Below are 16,167 nucleotides of genomic sequence, written 5' to 3'. Positions count from 1 at the left end.
GAGACATCGCTACCAATCTTACATAAATTTAAAATATAATAAGGGAATACTGTGAGAAACTTTATGCCAATCAATTAGACAACTTATGTGAAATGGATGAATTCTTAGAAAGACAGGAAACACTGAAAGTCACTCCAGAAGAAATAGAAAATATGAATAGACTTATTCAGCAATGTGTAGTTGTTAAGAGCTCAGACTAAACCTTTATTATAAGGCTTTCATGTGTAGAGCTCTGAAGTATGAACTCCAAGGGAAGCATTCCATGAGTGCTATTGTGTTTTATTTTGTAGTTATTTTTTTTTGAAAGTCAATGTTTTTAGTTTATTTAAACCACATATATTTATATAGTCACTGTACCCTAAGGGTCCCTGAGAAGTGGTTAAGTTCACCTCATCCCTACTGTAGAAGATAGGTAGATGTAAATCTATTTGCATTTGAAAGAATTGAGTCAGGAGATACCACAGTCTCTTTGACTAAAATATTCAGAAGGCTGTGACCATCTGAGAAGTAGATGAAGCTCGAATCCTTTGTGGAGGCAACTACCCTTCTCAGCCCCCCACATCCCATCATCACTCACTATCTGTGTTTATCTTTGTCAGCTTCCCTGTAAGATCTAGGTCTGGAGGTAGATGAGGACTCAGGATAAAAGAAGCAAACTGATAAGAATGAAAGCCAGATAGCTTGGACAGAAATTGGCACAGACAAGAACTGTGGGCGGTGATGAGCAAGTAGTGTCAGTGGAGTCTGAGCTATTAAAAGTCTGTCCTGGAGGATCTGGACCACAGAACAACAGGGATAACAAGGGCCAGTCACATGGGCCCTACAAAGATAAACTATCAGTTGAATATTTTTATTATGAAAGATATAAAATTTAGAAAATATATTAACAATTAAAAGTAAAAGTTGCTTGAATCTCATTGTTAAGAGAAAACTAATCTAAGTTTGATGTACTTTTGTTGTCTTCTTTTGCACATATATGTGCAAAAAATCATTCTTAGTATTTAAAAAAATTTAAAGAAATGTTTTATGTTGTTACAATCTTTTTCTCCATTTTTATTATAGATATTTACTATGTCAAAGCATCATTTGAAACCATGAATTTTAATGGTCGCGTAGCAATCTATCATGTAGATAATCATAACTCATTGATTTTAAGATGCATATTTATTTTCACTCTTAATATCTCTGAAACCAGGATGTATCTTACAATTCATAACATGCCATAGTGTAAGTCCCAGATCTTTTCTATTTTTACTGTTACATAAAATAAGTGTGGTGTCTTAGATTTGATAAAACACAGTACACCATAATTTATTCCCTATTGTTGAATGTACATTCAAGTTGTTTTCAAATTTTTCTCATTATAAATAATATTATAACCCTTAAACATAAATCATACTGCATATTTTTATTCCTTGTGGGAAAATTTATTAATGTGGAATAACTGGGTAAAAGAGTATGAATATTTTTGAAGTCTTTGATATATACTTATTGCAAAATTCCTTTCCATGTATACCGATTTATGGTTCTAATAACAGTAGTATGAATTACGACTAATTACATGCATTTTATTCATGCTGTCCCAAACTTACTTAGCAATGTGTAGTTGTGACTGATCTAGTTTATACCTTCCATTTGTAATGCTGGTATTTTGTTTTACAGATAAAGGAAAAGAAAGATCATGTACTGAAAATCTATGTGAACAAAATTGTACCCAATTAAGTGAAGGAGGATTTATCTGCTCCTGTAGACCTGGGTTCAAAGCCAGTATTTTGGACAGAAACTCCTGTGATGGTAGAGTGTATTTCCTCCAATTCCTATTAGGAGAAACGTGTACATTTTATGTTCTCTATTCATTCCCTTTTGTTAAACCACTGTTTAATTCCCTTAATGGGGCTAACCTCATGGTTCTAGCTCATTAAAATAACTCAGGTGATTTTACTGTTAGATAGTAATGATCAGTTCTGAATGAGGTAGTGAGCTCTACATTCATGATGTATATAACCAATGGTGACAAATGTCAAGATCTATTTTCCTCATTAAATTGTTGGGCTGTGAAAAAAACCCCAAAGCTCAGGGAATGCCAATTTTTTTTTTTTTTGCCAATTGCTTTTTTCCATGCTATATTACCGTGCCTAGCAGAGCACTGGGCAGATAGCTCATCTGCAGTAAAATCTGTGAAATTGATATGATTTATGAAGGCCTCAATGATGATGGCTGTTTATTGTATCACTGTATGAGACCATTGTTTTTTAACAAACACAAGTCTTACTTTCTTCATCTTAAGTCAAACAACATATTTATTACACGCCTACTTATGTGAGACATAAATGAGTTCTAAGGTAGAGTCGGAAGGTAGCTTACGAAGATGGCAAGGGATGAGTATGATTGTAAGTGTCCTTTATTATTTAAATTTACTGTTTCTAATTCATGACGTGCCATGCTCAGATGATTGGAACAGTTCTTTTGGAAGCTGAAGCTTAAGAACTCTATTGAAAAACCAAATCAATGACTTACATTCCTGAAGCTAGTTAGCAGAAGGGGAAGTGGTACCAAACAACAACAAAAGAACATCTGCTTCCTGAAAGGGAAAATTTTGTTCTGCTATTGTACAGAGTCAAACTGCTTCAGTTTAAACCCTGTCTTCATTGCTTACCAGCTTTGGGACTTTGGGTTTAACAATAGTTCATACCTCATAGAGTCTTTCTGGAAGATTAAACAAGGGAAAAAAGCATGAAAGCATGTGAAACAGTATCTGAAACTTAGTAAGTGTTCTATACATGTTGGTATCTGCTTGTTTTCATCTGCAGTCTTCTCAGTCCTCATTGCTTGTGAATATGGATTTAAACAAAAGCAGGGTTTCTAAAGAATGGATGGGAACAGATGTTGCGTATTTGGTTTTATTTTGCCTACAGACATCAACGAATGTGAGCAATTTGGGACCTGTCCCCAGAACTGCCAAAATTCCAAAGGAAGTTACGAGTGTTACTGTGCTGAAGGCTTCAGATCCTTGAGTAGCATCTATGGAAAACGGTGCGAAGCTGATGGTACGATGGGTTCATGTCGGGATTAATTGACTCTTGGTGAAATAAATGCGGATGAGTATGATATACCAGAAAATAAACTGTAGACTCTCAGTCTTATTTTTAATTCATCAGTTACTTCTCTTCCAAAACCCATCCAGTCTCTTCTCCACTCTCCTCCCTTGCCAGATTTAAATAATAACTAGTCTCCCAACAAACATATATCGCGTTTCCCCAAAAATAAGACCTATCCGGACAATCAGCTCTAATGCGTCTTTTGGAGCAAAAATTAATATAAGACCCAGTATTATGTTATACCTGGTATTATATCATATATCATATCATATCATCATATCATATCATATCATATCATATCATATCATATCATACCCAGTCTTATAGTAAAATAAGACCTGGTCTTATATTAATTTTTGCTCCAAAAGATGCATTAGAGCTGGTTGTCCAGCGAGGTCTTATTTTCGGGGAAACACGGTAGGAATCAAACAGGAATCAGGTGTTACTTATTATTCTGGACTTAGCCTCTTGTCCACCTTGATAAAAACTTCAGAAGGTGGATAGGATATCACCCTCCAGAAGATTCAAACAACAAAAGCTTTCTCATAGAATGATCATCGACAGAATGAAATTAATGAAGCTCTAGCTCTACAGCGCCCACTCCACTGACATCAAAGTCTGAGGCCCTCTAATCCAAGATGGATCATAAAAACAGTCACATTCAATTGGTGCAAATCAAACACATCTGGTTGACATGTCCCTTTTTTATGGTCCATGGACTACTGATCACAGATAGAAAGAATGTGCCAGAAAGCCTGGCACATTCGTAATTTCAATCATTAGTTCTACATTTCAGGTTAAGGCCAGTATCTGAGAATCAGGCCTGATAGATAGAAAGCAGTAATACATACTAGGTAGAAATGAAAAAAAAAAAAAAAAAAGAGAGAATGACTAATTCAGAAGTATTATAGTCCAAATTTCCAGAGGTCTGATTTAAATCAGCATATTCCAGTTAAGAGGTATAGGTCTTTATCATCTTACAGATTTGAATCTGAAGTTTGTAGTAGAGTTTATGGAACTTGATAAGAAAAGAGCATTTTATTTTGCAAATTATGGGTAAATGGCTGTTTAATTTCTTCATACAAATTGTGCTTTTAATGCATATATTTGACTAGCGTACTTAAATATTTTACCCTCCAAACATTTTTGACTCTGAATGAAAACTAGGGTAAAGGCATTTGAACAGTTGGTTTGGTAATTAAGCAGCAAATTAAAAAGCGTTTAAATCTTTTAACTAAGGAGATGACTGAAATAAATTAGAATATTCATAGAAAACAATGTCAAGATAGGAAATTTATAAAATGAACTTTCAAATGTAACTTAAATTAGATTCAACTGACAGTAGACAAGTACATTAAATAAAAAGAAATAGACAATACATCTCAGGATGCGTCACCATTAGAATAGCTGCTGTAGGTAAAAAAAAAAAAAATTTAAATCAAGAACAAGCTGTTCTTTGTCATTAGCTAGAAGCTAAATTGGGTCATGGAGCTGATTATCCATTAAAAGAATCACAAAATCTGTCAGTAAAGAGTGAGGAATGAGGACTAACTGGCAAACTTTTAGTAAGACTATCTATACATAATGTATTTCTTCTGTGAGGATGAATGCCTACAATCTTGTCTGATTGTCAGTGAATAAAGAAAAAATTTCAGGGGAAAAGAAGACGTTTTCTAGGGGTCTCAGTCTTGCCTTCCTCCAAACTGTTGCCCACTGAGGACAAAGAATAAAGAACTGATAATGTCCCTAACAGAAATGTTAGCTTTGCACCTGAAATAGAGATGAACCCACGGTCCTAGACTTTGCAACCCAGTTGGGTAGTCAACTCTATTGATTAGCAGAGAGAGTCAGATTCCTATAAAAACTCATGTTACTTTTTTTAAGGGGGGTAGGATACGTACTAGTTTATATAAAATATATTTTATATACTTAATATTTAGAAAGTTCAGGGAGAATTCAAACAGATAAAGCAGACTTTCATTTATTTACAGGTAACCCTCCTTTGTTGCTGCTTCCTGAAAATGTGCGAATTCGAAAATACAATCTCTCATCTGAGAAGTACGGGGATTATCTGGAAGAACAGGAACATATTCAGGCCGTTGATTATGATTGGGATCCCGAGGGCATAGCGCTCAGTGAGTATCCGCTTTGCATATGTCCTTGATGTGAATTGGATTGACTTACAAAGTGTTGAGCTTGGAGAATTAATCTTTTGAGTGAATTGTGTTCCATGAGCAGAAGAGCAAGCTCCTCCAATCCAGCATGCTCCAGACACCTTAGCATGGCTGTGGGTCCCAGCCAACCTTTCCCAACTTCTCACCAAACCTTTTGCCGTCTCTGGAGATTAATACTTTCAGGACCACTTCATAGCCCTTTGTTTAGTATCTCCTTGTCTTTGCTCATGCGAATCTTGTTCTTCCCCGCCATGGTACACTTAGAAAATTTCTACTCAAACTTCAAAGACCCAGTTCAGGTGTCACCTTCTCAGTGACATCTTCTGGAATTCCTCCTGGCACAGTTCCATGACTGCTCACCCGTGAGCCTGTAGCATTTTATCCATGCTTTTACCAAAACACATGTTACATTGAGTTACGGCTACTTGTTCACGTATTTTTCTCCCTACCCATTAACCATGTGCTCTTTGGAACCAGAGACTGAATCTAATTCATGTCTACATGCCTAGTACCTGACCCAACATCTAGTGCAATATATGTGGTGGGAGCTCAAAAAATTTAGTGCAATTAATGAAAAAATGAAGAATGCTTATTGTTGAGTTTGTCATGGCTCTGGTCAGTGTGTGGGAGACGGTAATGGGGCAGGAGTTAGAAAACTTCTATTCCTGTCTCCGTTATCTACTAGCTGTATTATGACCTTACATAATTGTAAGAATTGTCTGGATCTCCTTTTCTTATCTATAAAATAAGAACAGTAATCTTTTCTTCCTGCCTAACTCAGAGTTGTTTTGAAGATCAAATGAGATTGTAGATGGGAAACTGTTTTGCAAACTCTCAGTAACTATGCAGTGTATGATTTATTATTATTGTGTTTTCATACTTAGTTATGCAATACAATAAGCTTTTTAAGACTAGTATATAGCTAGGAAAGTATATGCCTTAAAAGTCACAATCTTCCTATGCTTTTTAAAATGTCTGCTGTCCACTATCCTTTATTCTGTACATAAATAGGACTTATCTACATGGCTCCTTTATTGTCACTATTACCAAGTATGATTTCAGACTCGGAACAGCCTGCTCCTGGTTTATCTATAATTCTATTTTGGAAACTAGAACTTGATCCTAATGAGAGTAAATAAGCTCTTGGCTGAAATATATTTTAATGCATTACCTTCAAATAGAGATGACTAAGTATGTATTAGTGCTATCAATTAAAGCATTCATTGCTAATAGCTCTTCAAGTATGATAGTTTTTGAGGTTTGATCGTATTGATGTTATTGAATTTTAATATTATCGGAACAATGAGGAGATAGAGTTGTCAGTAATTGAACAGTAGTTCAACTAATTAGACCTCAGTTCCTCCCTTACCTGATGTTCTTAACAGGAAACTGACATGTGTGTCTTGCCTCTGCAGGTGTCCTATATTACACTGTGTTAGGGCATGGCTCTGATTTTGGTGCTATCAAACGTGCCTACATCCCCAACTTTGAATCCGGCAGCAATAATCATGTGCAGGTAATTAACCTGGGCCTGAAGTACATAATGCAGCCTGATGGATTAGCAGTGGACTGGATAGGAAGGTAAGTTTAGCACACATTCCCTTCTTGCCTGTTCTATTTTCCTGGTCAGAGCTGCTTCCTGCACACCTGGGCTCATGAGTTAAGCTGGACCAGATATGGGTATGCTCAGCCGCTGGAGCAGCTGGGTGATGCCTGGGCTTGTTCTAGCCCCAACGACCACCTCTGCATACCCCACTGTGTCCTAGAAACATTATCATTTCCTGTATCCTATGTGCACCATGACAAAGTTTGGAAAAGCAAAAGGTCAAGATTCTATATTTATATCTGTGAGAACATTCTTGCCAACAGAGTTCTAGATTCCAAAATTAACTTTTCAGCACTGTTTATTTTGTGAAGAAATGGGACAGCTTCACAATTCTCCAAGCAAAGTAGTTGAGATGAAACATTTTTCTCTGTGGTCATCATTTCAGGGAGGAACAATCTACATGTGTTTTTAACAGGCTATGTTGTCTGAACAAATTGGAAATTTGACTCTCCTGTTTCATCTTTGGGTTTTTTTGATAATAGAGGTAGTGTAAGCTCCATTCTGCTCTTTTAGGTTTTCTAGAACCCCAGGAACCAGAGCCACACATTTTGGATGAGCCCTAAAAGTAAGAACCTTAAGTAGGTTTATCATCAGGTTGATGTATGAGACACAAACTGATATGGAAAAGTCAGTAAGCTCCTTCTTTATCAAAGAGCCTTGCACTGGAGCAATGTTTGTGGAAAAGTGGTAACATTAGAATCAGAGCTCAAGCATTCATAGAATCCCTTATGTCCTTGAAAATGAACTAATAATGGAAAAAGATTGGAGAGAGAAGGCTCAGGGACTTGCTGCCCTCTGGGAGAATGGAGAGTCATTCACCATATTTATTAATTTTAACCTTTAAATAAACTTGTCTGGTATTTCTGGAAGACTTGAACATCTCTGAAGAAGTTAATTAAGTCCCCACTCTGACTGCAGGCTAACAGGAGACTTATTTCAGCGTTTTCTGTCAGGAAACAAGGCCTCAGAGATTCAGGAACTTGAAACTCTAGACTTGAACACTTCCTTCTGAAAACCAAGCCGGCAATAGCAGACCTGTCTTCTTGTTTGAAGTTTTAGGCTCTTTCTCAGCCTAATGAGTGAGTCAATTAAGAAACAGAAGGAACGGTCTCTGCCTGTGAGAGACTGAGACCTGCAGTTTTAGGGATGGAAGAAGACAGGGTGGCCTGGCTGAGCTTGTTACTTTGAAAGCCTATTTCCCATCCTTGGAACTGAAGCCATATTCCTGTTGATTCCAGTGGGGCTCTTGGCTGATTCAGCCGCCTCACAGCCAGTGAGGATTAAAGGGGCAGCCCAACCGTGTTTACGACTTCTCCCTAGAAGTACATGTCTCATACTAATGCCAGATGTGAGGTCTATCTTCATGCCGGACCTTGGCTGGTTCAGCTTTTTGGCTGGTCAGGCAGGAGTCCCCTCCTTGCCTCCTTTTTGTACTTGTAACCTTCCAAACGTCCCCTTGGCTGCAGAAATTGGGGCATTCCTGAGAGAGGGATACTGTGCTGGGATCACAGTATCTGAGTAGCTGTCTCACCAGCCAGAACTTCCAAGTTAAATGCTCTCATCTTCAAACCTCCTCCCCAGAAGTGACCAGTCTATACTTTTCAGGCGTTTAACTTTGTCGTTCTAAATTCAGGCATATTTACTGGTCAGATGCCAGGAGTCAAAGGATTGAGGTGGCTAAACTTGATGGAAGGTATAGAAAGTGGCTGATTTCTACCCAACTGGATCAACCAGCTGCAGTGGTCGTGAATCCTAAGCTAGGGTAAGTACTTGAAAGAGTCTTTAACATTCTAACAGATATTTTCTACTGGATTCTCAAAAAAAAATTGCATGTTTAATTATTTTTTTCCTAATTGTACTGAAAATTTCTTGGATTTTTTTTTTTGTAGTGGCATCTATGACTATTTTTAAGAATTATAATGTGCCCTAAAGATCATTTAGGACCAAGCAGGCTTTAGACTGATGCTGTGTAAGGGGAAGGCCTCTGGCAACCTTGTTTCCAGAGCCCACACATTCCTCAATGGAATCTAAGGATTGGCCTATGCCTGATGATTGATTTAGACTGGAGATTGCAAAGTGGTGGCTGGTGGGCTAAATATGGCCCATATGCATATTTGATTTGAACTAACAGAGCTTTAAGTTTTTTGTTTTACTTATTTGCTAACGTAAAAAAAATTTTTTTAATCTGTATTTTGGGCTTGAAAAATCAGAAGGACTCATAACACTAGATAGGTATGTTTTCCTTGATTCGGTGTTGCCTGGAACCTTTAGAGAGGGTATTGCTTTCCCCTTTACTCAACATTTGTCACTGCTCTGATCCACTCATTTATCTTGCCTGCCTGGTCCTTTTTAGGTATTCGAAGTAATGCAATCCCTGGTCTATGAAATTCTTCTCTAATTAAGTATTCATTGGATGGAAAATAATACATTTTAAAAGAGTTAGGACATAAGCTCCATGAGGGTAGGAATCCTTGTTTGTTCTCTGATACATCTCAAATACAGAATTGTGCCTCTCACACAGCAATCATCAATAAATATTTTTTTGAAGAAGGAACAGCTTTTGTAATTACGTATATATTTTAAAGGGTCTGAATGTATATCCTCGGGCAGTGCTGGGCAGTTTCTATGGAGGAAGTGCAGTGTTCCAGAAGGATAGACCCCAGATGCACTGGCTGCCCCCTTTCTCTCCCTGTCTTCTAAAGTAAAGTAGATAAATAGTGTCACTTAGCACCCAGGAAAACAGTTGATTTGTCTTTTGGAAGTCCATGCTTCCTTTCAGGGAAGATGGCTCACTAGATGAAATGCTGCAATGAAGAAACCTTCTGTTACAGGCTGATGTACTGGACCGACTGGGGCAAAGAACCTAAAATCGAGTCTGCCTGGATGGATGGGCAGCATCGGAACACCCTGGTTCATGAGGACCTTGGTTGGCCAACTGGCCTTTCTATTGATTATTTGAACAATGATCGGATCTACTGGAGTGACTTCAAAGAGAAAACTATTGAAACCATAAAATATGATGGGACTGATAGGAGAATCATTGCCAGTGCAGGTGAGAAATGAGTTAGAATTTAATGTATTAAAAAATCATCTAGTTCCAGTCTCTGCTCATTTTCTCAAAAAGGAACCCTGCTTTTAATAAATGGTTTATATAGTTTCCTAGATACCACTCCCCTCCAGCTCCCAGTTGCTGATTTAAATGCAAATGAAACTATTAGCAATAATTAGGTCCTTTTTGTTCTTTTTACATAATTTTAAAGAAATGCTCTCAGCAGCAGGTATCAAAATAACTGTTTCCTGTTAGGTTGTCTTGTAGAGGCAGCACTCATGTGTATCAGTGGTCATCCATGTCTAGCCACTTCTAGACACATTTGTTTTTAATGTGCCAGATTATTTATTATGTACAACTGGAAACATCTAGAAGAAAAGAAGTATTTTGTTTTCTTATCCAGACTCAGCATTACTGCAACAATCCAGCACATATCAGGTTTACCTGATAAGTGGTGTCTTATGTTCAAAGAAAAAAGAAAAAAATCTCTGTCATACAGAACATTTCCCAAGAATAAAATAAAATCAGCAACTTAAAAGTGAGCAAGTGTCCTATAATTTGTGTTAGTCGGTAGGCATTAATCTAGTTTAATATCGATTATCTTGATTTCCCAGCACAGCACACTTTTGCAGTCTCATATACGGAAAGTCTGCCTGAATGTTCCTGGAATTTCAAGGCGTGGTTTTAGGGATCATTTCAAGCAGAATGTTGTCTGATGGAGAAGTGGGGTTAGGGTATTTTCTTTTCAGTAACCTTGTTTTGTTTTGTTTTGACCCTGTGGGTAAGCAGCAATGAACCCTTATAGTGTGGACATCTTTGAAGGCCGGTTATACTGGGTATCTAAGGATAAGGGAGAAGTATGGACACAAGATAAATTTGGGCAAGACGAGAAAGAGAAAATGCTGACAGTGAGCCCTTGGCTCACGCAAGTTCGAGTCTTTCATCAACACAGATATAATCAGTCAGGTAATCATCAACCTTGGAATATGATGTTCATTATTATTTCAAATTAATGGCTATATTGTTGGAAAATGGTAGTGCATTATAATAGGCTGATCTCTTGGTGCGTGGAGAGAATGAGAGGGAGAGAGAGAAAGAGAGAGAGAGAGTATTTTAATTATTTTGACAAAAGAAAGAAAATTAGAGGTCAAACGAAATTATGTACACCACCAGCAGAATGAAGTAAAAATATTTCAGTCCTCATTGTTTGGAGTTACGGATCTGTATTTCCAGGTCACAGAATCCAGCAGGCATCAGGTCCCTGCTAAGTGTGAGTTGGGTCAATAAGTCACAAAATGGATTTCCTGGACATCATTAGTCTTACTCGCTCTTGCAATTGTAAAACCAGACTAGTCAAGTTATCCTGAGCTATAAGAGACTTACTCTAAAACTGTCCATCAGATGCATTTCTACCCCCTCTCCTCTTTCTCATTTTCTTAATTCTTGGTTCTGCTTCATCAGGTCTAATTCATCGTAAGGAATAAGCTGAAAGGGAAGGGACATTTTTCAAGTGAGGAAAGGAACTGAACTTTTAAGTTCTATATGTCAGATTCTCTCTTCAGTGCTAACCCAGACATCTGTTACTTTAATTAATATTCTCCAAAACTGTATAATGAGGTTTTATTCTCATGTCACCTATAAGGACACTGAGGATGGGAGAGATGTAATAACTCGTGTGCCCAAGTTACACAACCAACAGATGGGTTTTAAACAGAAATGATCTTTTAAATTTAATTCCATTCAACCTAAAGCTCAGCATCTTTCTGTTCTGGTCCCGTGATCAGTATACCTAGATTCAGGTTGATCTCTACAGCTATGTGACCTTTGACAAGTCACCTCCCTTCCCATCCCTGTATGTGAAACAAAGGTGGAACCTGAGGTCCCCTTGAATTCACTGATAATCTGAGACCCTGAATCAGCCTTGGCAAATTGGAACTCAGAGCTGAGCCTCACAGGAAGTGACACTGGTGGCAAAGGCCCTTTCTAGGGACTAACTGCCTTGTGTTGGTAGTAATTGCTGATACTCCAAAACACTCCAGCTCTCGTGTCCTAAAAGCTCCTGTGGCTCTCCCACTCAGCAGTTTCAAAGGCAGGAGGGGAGAGCACAGTACAACGGTGAGCCCCTTCTGGCCCCTGCAGAGAAGACTGCCTAGGATTCAGACAGAGCCAAGTCCGGAGACTTCCTCTGAAGGGGAAGCATCACCATCAGCCCATGCTCTGAGCCCCCAAAGGCCAGTGCCGGGTGCTGTGTAGGCCAGAGACCCCACCCAGCTATGCCCAGTTAGCATTCACTCTGGACCAATAGTTCTCACATTTTAGCTTGTGTCAGAATCACCTAGAGAGCTTGTTGAACACAGATTGTTGGGCTACACCTGAGGGGTTTCTGATGTAATATGCCTGAGGTGGCCTAATTTGAGTTTCTAACAAGTACTCAACTGATGCTAATTTGCTGGTTCAGGGACCACATTTGGGGAATCCCTGCTCAACGTGGGAGTCATAGACCAGTAGCATTGGCATCATGTGGGAGCTGGTTAGAAATGCAGACTGTCACCCCATCCTTGCAGTTTTGAATCTGATTCCCCCGTTGTTTCATATTACAGTAAAGTTTGAAAACCTCTGCTCTAGAGAGCTGAAGAAATGGAAATGGGACAGATTCTGAGTGAGGCATTCGGGACATGCCTTATTTTATCGACATGCCTTGTCACTGGTTACATTGTGGATGATAAAGACTCAGGATCACAGAATGATAGTCTGAGAAGGAATTTAGAGATTATCTAATCCTTGGATAGATCATAATATATGCTAAGGTAGAATTCAGAAGACTCTAGAATTACCTGAAGAACTTTTAGTGGTAATACTGGATGTCTACCTCAGACCAATTTAAATACGAGTTTCTGTGGCATCCATCGTTGTCAATAGCTCCCTGTTGATCCTGATAATCATAGATTTAAATATCCTTGTCCTACAAATAAGGAAATTCTCCTTGGAGGCTGAGGGTGGAAATTGCATCCAATATAGGCTTTGGATGGACCACCATTATGACCTGTCCAAATTTGGGTACTGACAAATCTTGATATAATAATGGGGTCTTACTGGTGTTTTGAACTATCTCAAATTGCTTAGCACTGATTAGTTTGTGAGGTTGTACAGTGACCAGACTGCCTTCCAAACCTGCCAAGGCAATAGAGAAGACAAGCGATGTCAGCAGAAAATGTGAGTAGTGCAGAAGCGGGAGGGACTGTGCCACTTTGGTGGGGTGGCAGGTGACACGTGGCCTAGAGATGTTAGGATGCTGCCTGGGCTTTCATGTCACCTGGCAGGGCCACAACTCAGTTGAATGGCATATCTTTGGTTGGGGTATTCATTTCCTCCTCAGAACCTAACTGCTGTTCTCATCTGCTTTCCAGTGCCCAACCGCTGTAAAAATATCTGCAGCCATCTCTGCCTCCTGAGACCTGGAGGATACAGCTGCGCCTGTCCCCAAGGGTCTACCTTTGTAGAGGGGAGCATCACCGAGTGTAATGCAGGTAGGGGCACAGCCTGGGAAGCCACAGGGGCCTGGTAGAGCTGCTCTGCTTTCTTTAGTAGATTTTCTACCCATGCTTCACCTTCTTTAGGAGCCTGAAGGCTCTGTGGACTGGGTCCTTTGCAGAATGGAGTGGGGATGGTGTGGGGACAGAGTCCCAGAGAGCAGTTTCCAGGCTCTCGGCCTCACATGGAAAGGTGCTGGTTCGGGTAGTAGATGGCCATCAACTGCGGCTAATTGGCCATCAGCTGTAACCAGTTAGCCAATTAGCTACTGATATAACTATCGTGGCTGCATTGGTTGGTTAGTCAGTTGGTTGGCATGCAGAGAAGCAGACAGCAGTTTGCAGGTCGTGTGGATCCAGCCTCCAGTGAGACTATAATGGTATGACTCCCCTATCTATGGCTTCATTGGTGTTCCTTTTTGGCCTATCCATATCCTGCATTCTTATGTGGGGAGCGGGAGCTGAGACCCTGCAGTCGCCTCGCATGTCAGGTGGCTGGAAGGAGGAAGGAGAGATGGAGCACATATGAACAGAGCTGAATGGGACTTAAGGGGCCAAACAGAACTTGTGTTCCAATGATTTCTGAGAATTACTTGCTAAGATCAGCAGAGATATAGATCCAGTGCCTCTAAACCTACTGTTGTGTTGTTTTGCAAAGACATTTTGAAATGTGATTTTCTGTAAGGCCTCTCCCTCCTTTCTCCACCCCTTACTGGATGACTATCACCCCAGAATACATTCAACCTTAGCTGGATTCCTCAAGGTGGAAGACCAGGTTCCTGCAGTAGGGGGCCTTATACAGTACAGAGAGGAGGGCTAGAGGAGGTTCACTGTTTTCCTCACATGCTCATTTCAAGTGCAGAGGGGCCACATTTTAAAAGGTACATTATGTTGTTGGGGGATGGGGGCTAGAGTAAAGAAGCAGTGGTTGAAATCTCATACCAAATGCTATGGATGATCTGTGCTTGGCAAGACCTTTCCTCAGTGACTAAATTGAGGAGCTAATAAGCCATGGGGAATAACTAGTGTCCCTAACTATTCATTGCTTGATAAGCACATTAAAAAATCATCCTGCAGTTCACTAGCAGCCCATTTTATGGCTCACGTCTCCCAGTTTTAGCCAATGGGGAAATGAAGAGGCTTAACCACCACCTTCTACCACCAGGGGGAGCAAGCAGGTACACAAGACAGGACCTGTAGACTCTACAGACAGGCTGAAAAGTTGGCAGGTTTAGATAATGAGCTCAGGGAATAAAAATGGCTTCCCTCTGCCTCCCTTCCCCTACTCCTACTCTCATTCCAGGGCTACTGGGGAAATACTGGCAAGATTACAATATTTAGCAACATTGTGAACAAAATGACAATTTAAAGCTTTTGAGATTTGTGCTGTAGATGGATTGTTCTTACATTGATTGCAATTTCATTTTGAAGGAGAGGTGTTGTCCAGGTTGTCATGTCATTTGCTACTTTCCTCATTTACAGTTTTTGCCAAGTAGATTATATTAAGATTCTCTTTTAAAAGAACTTTAACCAAAGCAAGCATGTTAGTGATGGTAGTCATTGCATATGGGGTCTTGCTTTGGTATATTAATTAATCAATTAATTTAATAAGTGTTTTGTGAGTGTCTACTATGTACTAGGTACTGTGGTAAATGCTGGAGATAACAGAGTGAACAAAACAAACAAACCCCCTGCTCTCGTTGAACTTATATTCTAATAGGACCATAAGTAGAGAACCCAATAAATATATGTCAGGTGGTAAAAGTAAAAGGAGAAAAGTAAAGCAAAAGAAGGAAGAGAGTGGGGTTGCCTTTTTAGATGGAGGAAAGGCCTCTCTAATAAAGAGAATTTTAAGTAGAGACTCAAATTGAGGGACTGAGCCAAAAGGGTATCCGAACTCCTTAAATAAACACACAGGTGATAAATACTTATTGAGCATCTTCTAGGCACAAGACATGGAAACTCTAATGACCTATCAGGCATATCCAAAGATATGGGGGTCTGAGCTGGAGCAGGGACCCAGAGCAAAGGCAGTTTTGGAGGACTTAAAAAAGGGAAGAGATCTCTCACCAGCTGTCTCTCAAGCATCCACATATCTGTATCTATGTGTCTGTCTATTGGTTGATGGTTTGCTGATGCTTTGGAGCGTTTAGTTGAAGTTTGGAGGTGTGCCTAACATGAACTCTCGATTTTGACTGGGTTCATAGAGGAGAATTCTGAACACTTCAAATGAGAAGGTGAATGTCCTAAGAGATTCCTTTACCACAAGTTTCTTTTGACTATTAATGTGTGTTCAGGAGTCTAGAATCTCTCCACTGTTTTGTGGGTGGGGAAAAATGTTATAAACTGCCCCTTTCTTTCCATCAAATGTATGTTATTCCCCAAGACCTTATTATTGGTAAGGAAATTCATCTGACTTAACGGGAAGGTAATGTTTTTAAAGGGAGACTAAGTTCCCTGCCTTCATCACACCCCCATCCTCAGACCCTGGGCTGGAAGCAGGTTTGCATGATATTAGTGCTGTGCTGAGTATGGCTCACTAACACCTGCATGGCTTTGCCTTTCTGCAGCTATCGAAAATCCCATCACCATGCCCGCCCCATGCAGGTGTATGCACGGAGGAAATTGCTATTTTGATGAGAATGACTTCCCCAAATGCAAGTAAGTCTGAATGTTGAGTTCTGAGCTGTAGAACTTGCCTCTTCTGAGG

The 16,167-nt window shown here is 39.5% G+C and overlaps 1 protein-coding gene across 1 annotated transcript in view; it reads left to right on the top strand.

Annotated features, from left to right (window-relative positions):
- The window catches only part of LRP2 (LDL receptor related protein 2), a 196,828-nt gene that overhangs the window by 170,852 nt on the left and 9,809 nt on the right, over positions 1–16,167 (top strand). Inside the window, exons 64-72 of the mRNA XM_019727374.3 lie at positions 1,663–1,794; positions 2,916–3,047; positions 5,090–5,233; positions 6,688–6,853; positions 8,512–8,640; positions 9,710–9,930; positions 10,717–10,893; positions 13,335–13,454; positions 16,028–16,118. Coding sequence (XP_019582933.3) covers positions 1,663–1,794; positions 2,916–3,047; positions 5,090–5,233; positions 6,688–6,853; positions 8,512–8,640; positions 9,710–9,930; positions 10,717–10,893; positions 13,335–13,454; positions 16,028–16,118 — 1,312 coding nt within the window. The remainder of the gene's footprint in view (positions 1–1,662; positions 1,795–2,915; positions 3,048–5,089; positions 5,234–6,687; positions 6,854–8,511; positions 8,641–9,709; positions 9,931–10,716; positions 10,894–13,334; positions 13,455–16,027; positions 16,119–16,167) is intronic.

Source organism: Rhinolophus sinicus, chromosome 17 (assembly GCF_057876585.1).
Source record: "Rhinolophus sinicus isolate RSI-liver-muscle chromosome 17, RSI-T2T, whole genome shotgun sequence".
NCBI classification, from domain to species: domain Eukaryota; kingdom Metazoa; phylum Chordata; class Mammalia; order Chiroptera; family Rhinolophidae; genus Rhinolophus; species Rhinolophus sinicus.
The sequence above is the reverse complement of the archived record's forward strand: the minus strand, read 5'-3'. Positions and strand labels throughout refer to the sequence as shown.